This window comes from Elgaria multicarinata, chromosome 1 (assembly GCF_023053635.1).
Source record: "Elgaria multicarinata webbii isolate HBS135686 ecotype San Diego chromosome 1, rElgMul1.1.pri, whole genome shotgun sequence".
Lineage (NCBI taxonomy): Eukaryota > Metazoa > Chordata > Lepidosauria > Squamata > Anguidae > Elgaria > Elgaria multicarinata.
Window position 1 is genome coordinate 168,058,603 of NC_086171.1, and position 19,187 is coordinate 168,077,789.

General features: G+C 43.0%; 1 protein-coding gene across 3 annotated transcripts in view; it reads right to left on the minus strand.

Moving 5' to 3' along the window:
- SLC41A1 (solute carrier family 41 member 1) overlaps positions 1-15,994 on the minus strand; it is a 40,327-nt gene extending 24,333 nt beyond the window's left edge. Inside the window, exons 1-2 of one of the 3 annotated variants that reach the window (XM_063142588.1) lie at positions 15,925-15,994; positions 12,427-13,831 (exon numbers count right to left, since the gene is read on the minus strand). In XM_063142588.1, coding sequence (XP_062998658.1) covers positions 12,427-12,810 — 384 coding nt within the window. In that variant the 5' untranslated portion in view covers positions 12,811-13,831; positions 15,925-15,994. Of the gene's footprint in view, positions 1-12,426; positions 13,832-14,237; positions 14,258-15,904 lie in introns of those variants that run through there. The other 2 variants (XM_063142596.1, XM_063142603.1) reach the window with 2 other exon arrangements.
- Between the last annotated feature and the right edge of the window lie 3,193 nt (positions 15,995-19,187).

The following is a 19,187-nucleotide window of genomic DNA, read 5'->3' on the forward strand; positions in this document are numbered from 1 at the left end:
CATATGCTAATAAAATTTCTAGATGAGAAGAAAGAGACATTGGCCTGGTTTAGGCAACAAGCTAAACCATGCTGCTAAACCACAAAATGGTTAAGGGAATGCATTGCATTCCCTTAACCATTTTGTGGTTAAGCAGCATGGTTTAGTGTATTGTCTGAACCAGACCATTGGGTGAAAACCATGGCTCACATTTTAAGGCAAAAATATTGTTGCCTTTAAAATGTTTGCAACAGTTCATATAACCGCAATAGCTATGTAACTAGAATCTAGACCCTGAGGCTGTAGTTACGTAGGTACCACTGCCACTACCATCTTGGAAGGACTCTCCCACTCCACCCCCAGCACCTTATCCACTTGGGCCCTTTCTACACCTAAGGCTTATCCCAGGAAAATGGATGGATCATCCCTGCCTGCTCCCGGGATCCCGTGTGTCATTTGGATGCACAGGGATGATCCTGGGGGAAAAGGCAGGTATAGAAATGGCCCTGCTTTCCCTCCACCTTAGTGGCATCAGGGATCTAGGTATATTCTTACAAGCTATTCTGAAATAAAGATGAGTCATTTTTAGAGCTGTAGGTCCTTGAAGCACATGTAATAAAATAGCCTTATACCTTTCACAGTTTGTCTGATGCTCCATCAAAAAGCTTAAATCAGCCTTCAGGCCCCCTCCAGATGTATTGGACTACAACTCCCATCATCTCCAGTCAGCATGGCCACAGTTTAACGTTTGAAAGCACTTACGTTCAAGACTGCAAAGTGTATGCCAGGGCATAAGAGAGCAACAAGAGATCATAAGGCATCCCATCTGACTCAGAAACAAGAGAACCTTAACGAAACATAGTATTTGGCGGCCTTTGATAAGGAAATGCCTGGCCTTGCCAAAGCCTACTGGACCAGTTTCTTAGCAGCTTTTTTGTTCTCAGGACTAAACTAGACATTACGATGTTACATTTTAATGTTCAGGTTTTTAGAAGTGAAAATAGCTTCAGCTGTCTGTGTGTGAGTGTGTGTGTGTGTGTGTGTGTGTGTGTGAGAGAGAGAGAGAGAGAGAGAGAGAGAATTATCAGGATCACAGCAAACATGAAGGGGGAATGTAAACCTTTTTATCCTCTGCGGCAGTTCTGAGGACTATCTGGGATTCAGGAACGATATCATGGTGCTATCTGCATTGGCAGGAAATCTCCCATTGGTGTCCATTGAGATTTATACACACATTTGTTAGAACCTTGGGCACTACTTAAGTTTAATGTTAGAAACTTGGCAAATGAGCAAGGTCTCCATCCATTCTGCTATCTGCTTAGCTGCATCTGCATGCCAAGTTGGAGCTGGATAAATCTGCTTCAGGTTGTAACTGAAGCCAGTGGGAACAGAATCCAAGTATGGGTGATCCCGGGGGTGGGTGGATGGGGGAAGCTCTTCCAAGGAGAGAAAAATAAGACTCCACTTACATCAGAAGATAGGATTCATGGGTGCCTGCCAACTCCCTTAATACCACACACAGGTCAAGATTCTACTGGTATATTTATAACCAGGACCTTGCTGGCTTCTACAGAGAGTGCCCTTCTACTCGCCTAACATGTCAAAGCACTGAAAGGAAGGCCTATAACACCAAGTCACCCAAAGGAAGAGATGTCCTAAGACATCCAGTGCCCTGGGAAGGGCAATGTGAAAACAGTCATCTCAGTAGGGGAGAGGACATACAGTTCAAACAGAAATCAGATGCAAGAAATTCTCCTATCCTGCATCAGAAGTACCAAGGTAACCTATAGAATCCTTACATTGCTCAAAAGATTCCTTTGCTGGCACTTTCATACACCTAGCCAGCTGAAAATCTTCACAATCATCTCACACACCCATTACAGATAAAACACCCCATGCATGACAGATAGCCTAGACTCTTATCCACCCAAGCATAAGTGATACCAGATGGGCTTCTCTGCAGCACTTTTAAAAAGTAGCAAGGTTTTGAAACCAGCTTTCAGAACAACAAACGGCTTTGCTCCTATAACCAGGCTTTTAGAATATTCCATTAGAGCTCTGGAACTCTAAAACCTCCAAAGGGTGCATCTTCCTGCTCCTAGAATGTATTGTTACATGCTGCTGTTTTAAAACTACAGATCTGACTTTTTATATTTTTTTTAAAGTATTTTTACCCTGATTTTCAGCTGAAAAAGGTACCCAGAGTGGTTTGCAAAGATCAATAATAAGACTAACATGATACTCAAAGAAAAGGCAGAGAGAAGGGGGCGGGGAGAGCAAACACAGGCATTTTAAGATGCCGTTTAATAATGTGCTGCTTTTAATAATGTATTAGTTTTAAATGTTTTCATTATATGTATTTAATGGCATTTGCATTTATGTTGTACCCTGCCTCGATCTGGAGGGAGAGGCGGGTAACAAACAAATTACTATTATTATTATTATTATCATCATCATCATCATCATCATCATCACTTAGTTACAAAGTTCTTATATCAGGGTGGAATATGGGGCCGGTGTTAAGGATGAGGAGAGGGAGCCTTGATGCAGCCTTGCTCAGTGGGTGGAATGGAGGAGATTGTCTGTTTTTGTTTGTATTTTATGCTTTTAAATTTTTGTACATTTGTTTTTAATGGTCACTGTTTTTAACTTTTGTAAATCGCCCAGAGCTTCGGCTCTGGGGCGGTATATTAATGTAAAAATAATGTAACAAATGTAACAAAAATACAGCTAGAATAGTTCAAGGAGAGGAAGAGCCAGAAGTTGCTGGTGTTTCATCAGAGCTGATAGAATAGCCCTGCTTCCATTAGCCCACTGGAATGGCTGCAGCTAAGTGACAGTTCAACAGGCTGCAGAGGGTCACAAACCTAGCCCTAAATGCTATGGGTAAAATCCAACGTGAGTCCTACTTAGAATAGACCTGGTGAAATGAATGGGACTTGTTAGTCATGACTAACTTAGGTCCCATTCATTTCAATAGGTCTACTCTAAGTAGGACTAACAGTGGATTTTACGCTATGATTGTCAGATTCACAAGACTCAGTATATTTTAGAAGAATCATTAGAACACTGCCAACGCACAATAGCCAATTATAAAGGTTCACATTTGGCATGCACACTGAAAGAAAGGGGACATAATTTTAAAGTATGTGCTATTTATTAGACACAATCTCAAGAGTTAGCCAAACTGAAACAGAGGCAGCGATACTGCAAAGCTTCTCACTGGGCTAAAAAGTAATCCACCCTCCTTGGACAGAAGAAAATGTGTGGCTTTCCATACCTGGCATCTCCCTGAATCCACTATCCATAGTTGTCTTTCATCCCAGGTATGGAAACAGGTTCACAAAATCCTGAGTACGGATTAACCCAGTATTGTGCCAGGTCATACAGTACTTTCTGCCTAGCCCTGTAACTATATAGCCAAGTCATACATTACTTTCTGGGCAGGGCTATAACCACATTGGCACATTGTCTGCCACAGGTCACATCTGTCACTCATTAGCTGCCTTTGCCCAATATGAATTGGCATCCAGAGGAGGTTTGAAATAAAGACCTGCCCTACAAAATCCCTCCATGCAAACATCAATGCTGGTGCTTGTATTTGCAAAGGCTGCAACGCCTGCCCTGGAATTTATCTGCCTAGGAAGTTAGACCAGAAGTCCAGAAGGGTCACACAGTCACATCAGAATCAGATTAACTGTGAACGCGGCTGGCTGAACTGCTGTCCTCCAATACATACTTGTCAAATATCCTCTCACTCCCCCAGATACCACCTACAGTGTAGTCACAGGTCAGCTTTCAACACTTTCCATTCATTGAACATTAAGTTTCCTCCCTAAGATGGAATACATCCCAACTTTAATACCTAAAGATTAGACGAGCCCGTCAAGCTGCTAGGCCGAATTCTAGATCATCCTGTGACATGTGTGTCAACATTCGAAGACCAGCAGATATTTGAAGGCAGGGCAGGCAGAAGAGGAAAATGAGTAGTATTTATTATGCTTCAGGCAACACATTGTTACAGTCGAGTTCCCATGAGTGATCATTAAAAGCAGTACGGAAGGAAAATTACAGTCATTGGATGGCAGTTCAGCTTTGTGGCCCAAGTCAATTAGATAAGTAGAATCTTGAAGTAAACAGCTGGGATCAAGCCACAGAGGAAGAAGAACTGCTAAGGAGGCTCAAATATGACTGGTTTCGCTGCTTGAAAAAAAGCAGCTGCTAAAAACCACTGTAACACTGAAATCCCAAGAGTACATGAGGTAAAGAAGTCTCATAGGAATCACTAGTACTAGTTTCTGATGTACTGTTCAAAGGACCTGACTGAGGGAAGCGAGAATGAAGACAAACCTCTGGTGGAAGCTTCACAGTCTTGGAAATTTGTTCCTCCAGTTACCTTAGCCTAGCCTTCCCCAACCTGGGAGTTGCAGGTTGCTGGGAGTTACAGTCCAACACATCTGGAGGTTGGGGAAGGCTGTCTGACACATACAAGTATTTATTGGACAACAGCAGTTCAGCCTCTTCCATTCAGTTAATCTGATTCTGATGTGACTCTGTGACATCCCCGGACTTCTGGTCACTTTAGCTTCCTAGGCAAATAAATTTCAGGGCAGGCACTTGCAGCTTCTTAAGCCAGCATTGGCACTTGTATTGAGGAATTTTCTGGAAGTAATTCAAGACCTTTTTATTTGGGCAAGAGGCAAGAAAAACTTTTGAAGAGAAGTTAGAATTAAGAGTTTTGGCAATGTGATTTTGCCTGAATGTTTGGAGACATGAGACAATTAAAATGCACATCATAGATTTATGCTGAGCTTGGGAAGGTGCCTGGTATGACTAGCAGTAACACACAGAGCACATACTCATATGCCAATCTAAGAATGTTAAAGGTCTTACGGTATTAGACCGAAGGCCTATATAGTTCCTTCGGTTACCACAGTAGCCAACCAGATGCCTGAGGAAAGCCCACAAGCAAACATGAAGGCAGAACCCCCCTGCTGGCCATGTTCCCTAGCAACTGGAATTCAGAGGCATGATACTGGAGGAAATATTAACAAGAAAAGGGAGAAACATCTCAGGATGCTGTGGACAACTTCATTGTGAACAAGTCCACCACATTTCGGCGTCTTGCTTTCTGTTAGGTCTTCTTCAAGGAGTTGTCATGTCTACAGAAATTATTTACAACAGGTTGTCTTGTGTCTATACACTGGCGACTATTTACCTGTTGTAAATAATTTCCGCAGACATTGTTATAACCCCCTGAAGGCCTAATAGAAAGCAAGAGGCCGGAATGTGATGGGCTTGTTCACAATGAAGTTGTCTACAGCATCCTGAGATGTTTCTCCCTTTTTCTTGTTCATCTTGAATGCTTACCTGCCTTACACCCTTGGAGGAAATATTAACCATGATGAATTGATAGCCTTTTTGAAGCTGTCCACATTGGTGGCTATCATTATATTTTCCAGTAGTGAATTCTATAGTTGAACTATGCACTATGAAGAGTACTTGCTTTTGTCAGCTTCACTGGATGATCTAAGGTTCTAGTATTATAAAGGAGTAAAACTTCTCTATCCATTTTCTTAAGAAAAGGCATAATTTTATACACCTCTATCACTTATGCACTTCCATTTTATTCACCTTTATTTCCTAAGCAACCCCCCACCAAACATTGTAACCTCTTCTGATGGGGAAGCTGTTTCAGCCCCTTGATCATTCTGGTTGCCCCCTCTTAGCGCCACAAGATCCCCTCTGAGGTACAGCGATCTGAAGAGTGCAGACTACTCCAAGTGTGGTCTGTGCTTTATAATGTAATCATTTCATATTTATCACAGCACCATGACTGACATAGATAGAAAGCTACAATAAGGACCTTGAACTGGCTGCCAATTGGTCAAGTCTCAAGCGGAATCCCTCACTGTCCAGAAGTCAATATGCCATGAATTGCAAGCAATGAATCGCCTGGCACATTTGCAGTTCTAGGCAGGCAGGTTCAAAAAAGGAACAACAGCTGTGCCTAAAGCCTTCACAAGTACTAGCCATTTTTATCCTTTTATTACCATCACAAATTGGATAAGCAAATGACAGTGTTCATTTATTCCAATTGTGGAGTGATGCCTCCAGGCACCAACATGCCACCAAATGCCAGGCGACACCCTTGACATTACGCCTTCTGTGCTCTCACACAATTTAACGTTTATCAACTTATGAACTGGACCTTAACCACCCTGTTCTGAATGGGCTTGCATTCCCTCTAAAAATCAGGTTTTTAGGATGTTTTAAAATTCAGCATTGCTGGTGGATGCACAAGTGAAACCGACCGTGACTGTATCCAGTATTAGAAGTTCTTCTAGTTTGTTTCTGGTCCCAATTGAAAGCACTAGTTTAAATGCCCACATGGCCTGAGTAGCTAGAAGGCCACCTTCTCTCATATGAACCTGCCTATTAATTGAAAGTATTGAGGGCTTTTGCCCTAGAAATATTTTAAATAAAATTATTTTCAGAGGCCCTTTTCTATGTGCTATAGTAACCTTTCCCCTAAATTACAAAAACATATTGAACGTGTATGATTGGTATCTACCAAGGTGGAGAAAAAGTGAATAATACTTAAGTAATCAAATATCATGAATACGTCTTTGTACACAGCCTCTGTATAAAGGTACTTTGAAGTGGAATATTGGGCTTCTTCCAGGTGACTTGGAAAAAAAATGTAGCTATAATAGAACAAGTAATACATCAGGTACTACTTGTACCCTTGGAAAGGTATTTGGCTACCATGCATGACAGATGCAGGCTAAGAGATTTCAAATGGCTTGGCTATCAGCACTGGCTCTAAGCTACTGCTCACAGGAAGTAGGTAGATTAGCATTTAAGGTGTAGTGGAATTTCAGCTATATTGCACAAAATATTAGAGTGCCTTTCAAGCTGTCATCTCTCAAGTTTCCATTCAATTCATGGTTGTATACAGTTCTTTGGCACCAAGGGCACACTGCATACTGGCTGAGGAATACTGGGAGCTGTATGACTTTCTGCACCCTAAAATGAAAAGGTGATTCAGACAGGAGTGCTTAACGCCCTGGGTTCCCATCTCTACTAAAACTATCAATAGGTGTTCCAACAGCAGATTCATTTGAATCCTGAACTGACTAAAGTTCTTATTGCAGAAAAGGATGTACCGTTCAACTATAGAATTATGCCTGTTCCCTTATCTGCCCTTGTTAGGACTGGAGATCATGAAAGGGGAATCAACATATATAACCACCGAACTCCCAGTTCTTTGTTTCATATCAAGGCATGCTTGGACGTCTTTAAAAAGGCCAAGGGGAAATTTGATCACGTGCAGAGAAACTGCTCCCCACGGGATGCTAATTGCTATGTTCCACCACAGTGATCATCCATTCCCAGTATTCTCTCTATTAAACAACATACAATAACACAGACTATGTAACTCTAGGAACTGGCATTTTGAGAAACAAATGTACACAGTGCTGTAAGAGGAGCAAATTTAATACTGAAAGTGGTACACCAGCTTTGGAAGACAATTAACATATAAAGAGGCTATACAAGTAATTTAGCTCCAACTTGCTTGCCCCAAGAGAGGTTATCCTATGTTTGTTTACAATATCCCTAACAGACTTGTCTATCTTTCCTTGAAAGCCTCCAAGGAAAGAGAATCCACAATCTCTTTAAACAGCTTGTTCCAAGACTGAATGACTCAAACAAGTTTTTACTGATGTTTAAATAGACCTGTCTCCCCCTTAAAACCTATTGCTTCTGATTATCATAGTTTTTACAGCATCTAAATAGGCCGCCCAGTAACACTCACAAGAGGAATCCACCCACCACTAGCGCTTCCTAAACCAACCAGAAGCAAGCTGAAACATTAGTTTCCAGAACAGGGCAAGTCAGCAGAGCCGGTAGAAGGGAGTTCTACTCACCTGTCCTGTTATCCAGAAATGAGCATTTTGGCTCATTTCCAGGCTTGCTTTAGGAAATGCTAGCTTACTGTTGCGCTGACAAGCAGTTCAGTGCAACAGAAAGAGTAGAGGTGCAGCAGCAGTACTGGATACTGCCTTAAGTAATAATATCATAAAGCAAGTAACAACTTAAAATTTGTCAGCAAACAGACAAATAAAACCAGTATCACATCATTAATAAGAACCTAGGTAGCTAGGTATTAGCCTTCTACCAAGTCAGACCATTGGTTCAACTAGCTCAGTATTGTTGACACTGACTGGCAGCAGCAGTTCTCCAAGGCTTTAGGCTGGAGATTTTCCAACCCTATGTGGAGATTCCAGGGATTGAATCTAGGGCCTTTTGCATGCAAAGCAGGTGCTCTGCCACTCAGTTACAGCCCCTCACATAACAAAATAAATAAATAAATTACACAATCACGGTGGATTACCATTAAAGACATTAAGATCAGATTTTAAAAAGACCTAGGAAAATAAAAAGAAGGTATGAACCTGACAACAAAATGACCATAAAGAAGGCTCCAGGCTGGCCTCTTTGGGGAGAGCATTCCACAAATAAGGTGCCCACATTGAGAAGGCCACCAACCTCACTTCAGTTGCTGGGGGAACCCAGAGCAGGGACTGAAGAAGACCTGAAGGTTCAGGGAGATATATGTGGGAGAAGGCAATCTTTCAGCTACCCTAATCCGAAGTTGTTAAGAATATCGTATTCTTGTTTTAACCTCATTGTGTATGGCACTTGCTGAAGGTAGAAAATAGCTTTGAAGCAAGAAAATAGACAGCAACCTCTTTCACCCCTAATCCAGAAAAAAATACCTTTGCTTTCATGAGTAAACTGAGAAGCAAAAGAAGAGCTGTCAGACTAGCCTAATGAGCTGCCACCAGAGCTCCTTGGAGAAAATAGGGGGATAAAAATGAAATAGGTTCTAGATGTCAAGCTGCTGGGAGTAGATGACCTGGAACCCAGAAGCTCAAAAAGGCCATCTCTGTCCAGGGAAAAGAGCTATCAAACATGTTCAGATTAAATCAACAGGTTTCATAAGCAAGAGATTTGGCTACACTGGCATTCAGGGAGGTGCCAACAGGCTCATGCTGCTAACATTTGAGCACCACATCTTTCTGCAAAGAAAAAATCTGGAGTAGTTCAGATTTCCCACTGAGCTGTGAAATATCTGAAAGCACTTTCAAAATGCCAGTGGGAATGAACTGAGTATGAAGGTATTAAGAGCTTCAACTTTAAAGAAAGGCAGCCAATACAAGTAAATTAGTCCGTGTTTTTTATTTTCTTAGGATATTAGCTTGTTGGTTTTAGAGTTTGCTTTTGGGTAATTCCATTGTAAGATGGAAGGTTTAAATATTGACATATATGTAATAGCCCATGACTACAAAACAGTGGCACGTACACTTTTAAAGTAGGATTTCCATTTAGGGATGGGTGGTGGTTTTTTTCTGAGTAAGTCAAATTCACATAATATATCAGGGATGCAGAACCTCTTTAAGCCTAAGGGCCGAATCCCATTTCAGTGGTGGGGGAGGGGCTGAAGGTAATGGGCCAAAAGGGACAGGGCCAAAACAACAAAAGTATTAGCACCTTTTAGCTGAAAACTCTCACGGCCAGTAACTAAGCCTCAGGAAAACCATCTCAACCTTTTCGAATGGAGGAAAAACTGCACCAAAGCTGGGAAACCGCCCAACGATTGGTGGGTGGGAGAAAGGGTTGGGGCCAGGAAAAGGGGGTGTGATTATCTGGGGCACCCCAAAGGGTAAGACTGGGGCACCCCTTCTATATGCTATCATACTCCACATTAAATAGCATTAACAGATCACTTGAGCACCTACAGATGATCCTCCCCAACAACCCTTCTGGAAGAGAAGGAGGCAAGTTGTTATAGAGGAAAACCACTGCCCTCCAACAGGTAAAAGGGAAGGTGCCAACTGGCTTACTCCTTATCCTTTGGTTCCTATTCCAACAGAGATAACATAGGATTAATTTGTATATTTAGTTAGAGACATCACTTCCATACCAAGCTGATCTGAGCAGTGGGATTCTTCCAAAGATCCTATGAATTGGATTCTGTAGGTCCAACAAGCTCAGACTGATAGAGGGCTAACTGCATGAGCAATTACATAGAAACATTTCATGTAAACCTCACCACTGCATCATCAGATAAAAGGTACACCTAACAACGTTCAGCAAATTGCTAGCAGGTGCATACTGCTGCTTCAGTTATATGGTAATCCTGATTCATTTGTACATAACATATCTGAAGCCACTCCTCAAAACCAAATTGAATCTATAGACAGCAATGCCAATTAACACACACCAAGGATACCTCACGAGTAATCAGGATTTAATTTTAGGCTTCAGCAATCCCACCTTGTTTAGGAAATGCACTGGGATGATAAAGGTAATAATGAACTTTCCTTGCCCATGAAGCATGGTTCTCATCTGGTTTATTTACCAGTACCATCCAAATCTGTCACCCAAACAGAAGATCAAGAACATCAGTTCTGGGCACCACACTTCAAGAAGGATGCAGATAAGCTGGAGGAGGTTCAGAGGAGGGCAACGAGGGTGATCAGGGATCTGAAAACAAAGCCCTATGAGGCGAGACTGAAAGAACAGGGCATGTTTAGCCTGGAGAAGAGAAGATTGAGGGGAGACATAGCACTCTTCAAATACTTGAAAGGGTGTCACACAGAGGAGGGCCAGGATCTCTTCTTGATCATCCCAGAGTGCAGGACACGGAATAACGGGCTGAAGTTTCAGGAAGCCAGATTTCGGCTGGACATCAGAAAAAAATTCCTGACTGTTAGAGCAGTATGACAATGGAACCAACTACCTAGGGAGGTTATGGGCTCTCCCACACTAGAGGCCTTCAAGCTGCAGCTGGACAGCCATCTTTCAGGTATGCTTTAAGGTGGACTTATAGTCCCCTTTCAACTCTACTGTTCTATGATTCTATGAAATGTATTCTGTAGTATTGCTTTATTATGCTCTTCTTGCCAGACCTAGCAATAAAACTCCCCTCCAGCTCCTAAAAGCATGCAAATAATATGAAACTGTGTTTTTGTTAAGGAGCATGAGTGCAGGAAGGAATCAATGGCAATTTTGATTCCTTTTATTCATCTTTGGCTGGGTGTTTAATGTCGGCTATACTGAAGAGACTCCTATTCCAAAGGAAACAGAACATGTAGCCTGCTCAGGAGCAGCAGCAGCAGCAGCTTCAACCCAAGCTCAGGTGAATATAATAGGCCACCTGACAACTTCCTATGCCAGCCATAATGCATAAAAGCCTTCCCCAACTTGGCACTTGCCAGATAATTCCCAGACTATGCTGTCTGGGAATTATGAGAATTGCAGTCCAACACATCAAGATGAACACCAGGTTGGGGAAAGATGTTTAGAATCTGTAGGGTTGATTCTGTCCAAAGTGCTCCTTGGCCTGCATAAAGGAGAGAAATAAGTCTCTAAAGACAGGGCCATGGCCTTTAACATGACCTGCCAGCTAGCTGCACACAGAGACCAGTGACACTGTAATAATCCCAGTGACCCAGGATCGTCATTTGAAAAGGACTCAAGTTTCACATGACGACTTGTGTTTCAGTCCAAGTCTGCTGGGCGACTTGCATTTCTAATATTTATTTCAAAGAAAGGGGAGTTTGAATTTGGGCAAAGCCAGATCAGGGTGTCCACATGCAAAACGTCAAGCATATTTTTTCTTTCTTTTTTTAATTCACATTTTTTATTGATGAAAAAAAATAGTTTCTCTTTCCAACCCTCAGCTAAAGAGGTCTTTTAACTGCATAGCAGCTGCTCTAATTTGTCAGCATTGATATCATTACCAGTCTTGGCCACTGGCTATGTAGGTTTACTGCAGCACTTTGACTCATTCCAACTGGCAACTCTGCAGGCACATATACTATCACCAAACCCACAAGCACTACACAAGCCATGCAATAATAATAAAAAAAGGTAAGATAGCAAAGAAGTGCCTTGAGTTATTTACTTTCTAAGAATTGTTCTCCTAGGAGAACCCTAAACATCTTTAAATTCCCAACCCTCCAACTGTTATGAGTAGACGTTTATTTTAAAACAGCAGCTTGATTTGACAGTTTATGTTGCTGAAAGCTGAGAATTATGAGATAATGGATCTTGGGCTATTAAGGAGTATTCAGATTAAAGAACAGTAGCAGAGCAGATAACGCTGCTACTGACTACCTGAAATTTTGGTGCTTCCAGAACAGAACAGGGAAGCTTATCCTACTTCCAGCATATGTAATCGATGGACTAGGAAGGAAGAACGTGCAACTCTTAGGCATACAATCCAATTGCTTGCCAGGTCTTTTACCTGACAGACTCCTGCCTCCCACCAAGAATGCAAGCAGCAGATCACTGCATTCACAGGACATATACTTAAGGCCACCAACAAGATATGGGATTCTGAACCAATGCCATGCTGAAGACTCTTAGCCTTACCTGCACAATATCTAGCACCATCCCGGCAGCTACTGTCCCAAACCCTGCCAGCAGGAAAGGAAAGAGGACTTGTAGCCCAATGGAAAAAGAGGTCTCTTTGAGAGGAGAGGTTGGTTCTGGGCCCCGGTCCGTGCTGGTATCGTCGCTCTCAGTAGTTTGACTGCCATTTTCCAGCAGGGCATCCTCCTCCCGGACCCCTTTGGCATTAGCTCGGGATTCGATCACCACCACCTCCACTCCTCCTTCTTCAGGTCCTAAAAACTCAGAAGATTCGACGAGATGCTTTCGGTCAGGGCTGGAGAGACAGTCTATAGGCCCAGCAACAATGGGTAGCACCACTCCATTGGTGTGATGAGCCTCCTTTTGTTCCAACTTGGATGTCATGTTGCAAGATTATGCAGTCCTTCTCCAGCCTTCAACTCTTGATATACTACAGAAGGCAAGGCTTAGAGAAAAAAACTTTTGCTTGGGGGTTAAGCCAATATGCCCGTTGGCATATAGACGCTAAGCCCCCTAGTTCCACAATACTGTCCTTAGCTGCAAGGTCTGCTCCCCTAGCAAAACCCCCCATCAAGCACAATTCAGAACTGGAGATGCCAGCCACAGAGCCAGCAGAGAAACCACAGGAGTTTCCAGTGAGGTCGAATTCACTACAGTTAATCTTCCCTAGAGTTCTCCCTGCAGGCAAGAATCGTTGGGGCACATTCAATATGCAATATAAAGTGTCCCAATCATGAGCTTCTTTGGTTTGTAACTTTCTGGAGCATCTTCTCAAATTTATGTCCTCCTGATTTCAGGCCCAGTTCTTACTGCAACTGCCAGGAATACCTCAACTACTCTTTAGAGTAGATGGAGAAGAGAGATTCTTCTGAAAGGCACTTTGGAAATTAGAATCTTTAAAAACAAGTTTGAAATTTATTTGGATTCCAGCTTTAAAACAAACGAACAAAAAGAAGAGTAGAATAAGGTCTGGGTTTGGCTTCCCAGCCAGTTCCTGCTATCCAGAAAGCTTAAAGGCTTAGAGGATTGAAAAATAAAAACTCCCAAATTATCTCTCTTCTCCAGAATGGAAAGATCTAGGCTGTCAGGGAAGCCTTGCTTTCATTGGGTTCCAAACAATTATGCGGACTTGGTTAATGTCTTGCCATTGGCCTTCTCACCCTCTTGAACTCCCCTTTCAGTCTTCTTGCAAGATAGCCTGGATATCAGTGCGGATATCAGTGCACTGTGAGAAGAGCCACCCTCTTTCTCAGAAAGGAAATCTCTCGCCTTACAACATGTAGCAATGAAGGTTTTTATTTAAAGCAACATGAAATCCTCAGACAGGCTTTTGCTGTGAGCTTGTCCAGTGCTAGCACTGAAAAATTCTTCTACAGACTCTTCAGGGATCATGCTGCTGTCTCACCTTAAATACAGAAGAGTGGAAAATACATGATATAATTTTTAGGCAACCACAGAATAACTCTTTCATTCACAAAGTCTCTCCCTCCCATGTGTTAGTATATACATCAATAGCTTCACTGTTCTTCTCTATGCTACTAAAAAAAATGCTAGACATACACACACGTCAATATAAAAACAGCTGCAGAGGAAGAGGCCCTTATGTTTCCGCTGTCACCACCGTGTCTGCCCGGTTTCCCTCTGCCCTTGAACATTAAACCCTGTTTGAAATCTTCATACACCCGAGTCACAGGACATAAGGCACAGATGTATTCCATGCAGAGGACAAACACCATTGTTCATTGCTGGCGAGCCAACAGAACTGCAGCCAATGAGCACCCTTGAAACCAAGTCAGGCTGGCACACAGTACCTTCACAGTGCCTTTCCTCCATCAGGAAGTGCACGCATGGCATTTTTGGGTTCCAAAGCCAAAAACCTGACAGCTTCTGCCTGCAACAAGTATGAAATTAAAAAAAGAACTAGCCAGACAGGTACAAATGTGTTAATGTATGTTCACTGCTGCCCTCTGCTGTGCTTGTACACAATGCTTTTTAAAACCCAACATCTAGCTGACGTGAGCACAAGCAGCAGATCCTTGTCCTTGTATACGGCAGTCCCAAACTCTCCACTTGATTAAGATTTAAAGGTATAAGAGCTGCAAGATGTCCTTTGGCTGAAGGCAACCAAACACAGCCACTACCTAGTTCCTCCTGTGCCCCAACAACAATCTCTTGCATTATAATTTTGTGCTTGTACACAGAGTTGGGGTGATTTGCCACACATATCTGGCATCTGTATGGCAAGTCACCCCAACAAACCACAGCCCTTATCACAATAAAAGCTTATTAAGTGCTCCATACTAAATCCCAATAGTAATATTGCCTGGGTAAGAGTTAAAATCATCTTGAGTACAATATTATTCATGGGACTGCAAACAGCCATATTGCCAAAGTTCTATAATCTTGTCTGAGCAAAGGATGAGAGAATCAAGGGGCTTCAGATTACAGTTTGAACATTAAGCAATCCAACTTTATACATAAGAAAAAAGAAATGCTGCCAACAGATGAGTCAGAAAATGGCTCATTTACCATTAAGTTACACGACCCAGGTCACAGATGATGTACTTCAGGGTTCTGAGTAACCCATCTCTTTTCACAAACCTACACCCGTTCTGAAAACAGGTTACATTTCCTCTCATATCTTTTTTACCCACACTTGGGTGGCCTGAGCAGCCATCCTAAACTCACACCCATTCCATTAGCAGCCATCCTTAGATCAGTCCGCTGACGCTCTTATACGCATGATCTGCTTCCTCCGCAAAAAAGTCAGATTCAGCTCATGTGTAATTGAGCAAGAACAGACGCATCTTAGAAAGAGCTTCGCTAATCCATATCTCCAGCATCTGATGATAGAGAGGAAACAAATCTGTTACCAAACACACACACACACTGGGGGCATACCTCTGTGTGATGGAGCACATATGTTGCAGGCAGGATGTCCCATCCAGGTAGGGAGAGGAAAGAATCCTGCCTGAAACCCCAGAGAGCCACTGCCAGTCAGTGTCAACAACACTGGGCTAGATGGACCAATGGCCAGACTCAGTATAAGGCAGCTTCTATACACCCTGCTTAACGTTGCACCCTACTATCATTAACCCTGTACCTCCAACCACACCACCCCTCCCCAAATCTCTTACACCCCCGGGATGGTGAGGGGAGCCATACACGAAACCAATCATGAAAACAAGAGGACAGTAGCCTGCCCTAACGGGACTGTACTTCTCAGTCAACACCGCCACCCCACAGGCATTATATCCTATATAAGCTACTCTGCCACGCTAGCCCTCCCACCAAAACACAAGTCGGAAGTGCAAAAACAAAAACAGCCGAGAAGGGAAGAGGCGGACGGAGGAAAGGACTATAGAATAGGCGACTACGTAAACCATCCCCTGACCCCATTCCCTAAAAGCCCAGGCGCCTTCTGCTCCACTAATTCCTCTCTGACTTAACTTCCACTAGAGCAGTGAGAGGGACCTACTCGTGCCCAGCGGCTCCTACCTCCAGTGCCCGGCTTCCCGACTCTTTTTCTAGGTTCCAGCCTCGGCCACCTCTCGTTCCCGCTGCTACATTGCAATTGGACCAAGGCTTGAGAAGCCGCTGCTGATGCCGCGAGTAGAGCAGAGAGAGGCGGGCTGGATATAACCTCCTTCCTCACTCGGGGAGTTGACATCACTAGCCTCCAATGAGAGCGCGACGCTCGCCCGTCTGCTCCCCGCTGATTGGCCCCAACGGGTTGACGCGAGTGACAGCTCCGACGTGCTGGAGTGGATTGGTGGCAGGTCTAGCCAACCGCAGCAGGGAAGGAGGCGGTCCGTGTGGGAGTGCTTTCCCCGCTCCCCGAGGGGAGGGTCGATGGGCTGCGGGCTTGGCAAGGTGGGAGCCAATCACATGCTCTTTGCTAAAGCCGTCGCATTCCATTCCTGGGCAGTTGCTGCAGCTGTTCAGAAGCGTGTGAGCGGAGGTGGAGGGCTGGGTCTTCGGAGCCGCGGGCTGGAAGGGCGTCAGGGTGTCTGATCTCGAGTCGCAGGCAGCGAACTGGTCGACTCTGGACAGGACAACTTTATGAAAACGGTGGCGGATGACCATTTTCAATGCCCCTTTAGGTAAAGCGAACCTCCCTGAAAGAAGAAAGCTGGTCGAGGACCTTTCCCCCAAGTTTTCTGCTTGCAGAGAGGGGTTGATTTGTCTGCTTGCTTGTTACTTTCCCAGGGGAGCATTCATAATAGTACATCCCACCTGCAACTTGAGGTGGTACAGTACATATTGCCGCTTCACAACTCTACCACATCGTTCTGCTGGGTTTCTAGGCCTCAGGTATTCTAAGGGCAAAGGAGGGGAAAGATCCAGCTTCCAAGGATTAATTTGGCTATTGGGCAATGTAGAGGTGTAAGACATAAACAAATAGAAATAATTCTGAAGAAGGTAGGTTCTGGAGGTGAGCAACAGGGATTTATGGTCCCAGGAAGTAAACGTCTAATGTGGATTACTGGTTTGTGAAGTAACCCACGTTAGAGGCAGGGCTGTGTCACTCATTATGTGCTTTTTCCCTGTTTGTATGTAAAGCACTGATGAAATAGCATAATTTCCATCCAGGTTCTATATCAATGTTGTGATTGCACGAACACACAAACTGGGAAGACACACCAGTCTAAGGTTCCCAACATGTGATGCTCAATCTACACACACGGTTACGATTGCGTTCCCATTACTTTCTAGATCTGCAGTCGCCAATGTGCTGCCCATAGGCACCAGTGTGCCCACAGATACCACTCCCTGTCCTTCCCGATGTTTATTTTATTAAGACTTTTAAATTATTTTTTAACTGGGAAACTGCAAAGTGAAGGGCTGCCCTCCAGCGTCATGTTACGATCTGTGTTTGGGATCAAAAGGGTGGTTTTGAGTTTCAGAGCCCATCTCTGCCTTGTACTTAGGTTCTTGCACAAGTTACTTTTCTTTCAGTCTCACTATTTGTCTTCTGGAAATTAGTGTTTTGTGACCAGCCATGTTCACCATAAATGAATAAATGCTTATTCATTTTATGAATAAGCAAGCCCCAGTTTGTGAGAGTGTCCACAACACACTTATCAAATGTGCCCACTGACCTGAAAGGGTTGGGGACCGCTGTTCTAGATAAAAGTATTAGGAAATGTGTAATGTGTGAGGCTGCAGTAAAATCTGTCCGGATACTTCCCAGATATTGCAAGAGAGCGGGCTTCCCGGATTAAAGGATGTGGACTCTTGATACAAACATTCCTGTGTTTACTTGGAACTTAAATCCTATTTGTTTTGAGAATGACTTCTAAATAAGCACGTTTAGGACTGTAGTCTGAGGGTGCAACTAAGAGGGAAGGTCTGTGTTTAGGACCTGCAGTGTTTTTGTTTTAAATACAAGCTGGGGGAGGGATTGGCTTTGGGATCTTGACTCTGGGAGTGTTTTAACTCTTTCCTAGCATAATATTCTCAGTTAAAACCATATCCTGAAGTTATTTGTGGGTGGAGAAAGTTTACAGGTATCATGCAGGTACAGGTATGTTTTCTTTTGGGAGATAAGTAGCCATGTTATGGAGGTTTTAATTGGAAAAATAAGGTAGAAAGAATGGTTAAATCCCCCTCTCCCAGTGTTGCAATACCAATCTGATTGCCATGCTAGTTGGACTTTAAATTTATCCCAAAAGTATTGCTGCTGTGGTCTTTTGTTTCAGTTGAGACTGCATCTCTCCTGGACAGCTACTTTCATTCAAGGATCTCAGTCACCAACTAAGCAACAGTGCTACATGAAGTTTTAATTAGATTTCATTTCCAGAGAAAATGAATGTGACGAGATATGCTCAAGGTTCCATATTAAGTTTTCAGCAAAACCAAGGAACACTGTAGTAAAGGTGCTCTTACGTCTGTGCCTTAACTACAAGGAAATGTGTAAACTGCTCCTAAGCAGGCTTATTCGGAAGGAGATCCCATTCAGTTTAATGAGGCTCCCAGAACCGTGTGCTTATGGTTACTGCTTTAGTCAAGGGGTGCTTCCTGAAGGACAGCTCCTACCAGTCAAAAGACATTGGGCAGTTATTCCATCTTTTCCTCCTTAATGGGTTTTTTGTGATAAAAAAAAGAATACGGATCAAAATGTTAGGAAACATGAGAGTGTTACAAATAGAAGATGATGGTGTCTGGACCACTCTGTAAAATTTCATGAATGACTTAGGGTGATTGCACAATAAAAGCCTCATTTAGAAGAACCTAAGATTTCTGGAACTGCATGCTAAAAAAGCTCCAAATGCTGCTGCAAAATTATCTGCCTAAATTATTTAAATTTGCTGTCATATGGTGTGCATAACTGCATGATTTCCCACCCCCCTTCAAATATTTTTGTGTAAAATTTATAATTTGAAGCTTGTTTTTTCTAAGTTTGGGACTCATGGAAAATATACATGGGGTGGGGGAAATAGGCAGAGTGAAATAAACAGGAAGCTGTCATAGTCGCCATGATAGTTATGCCAAGTGGAAAAAACCACCCAGATTTTTATCACTCACCCAAGCTTTCTTTGTGCTTTTTTGGAATTTTAAAAAAAAGATAATATGTTTTCAGCTTTCAGAAACTTGCCTTTAAAAAGTTAATATATGGCCCTGAAGACCCTTGATAAAGGAGTGTGGCTTTTCTCTTATAAGTGTGGAGAGAAAATGTCAGTGTGGTTTAAGTTTAAATCCAGCAAAGACTATGGATAATGACCATGAGTCTACGCAATGGTGGCAGACCAGACAGAGGA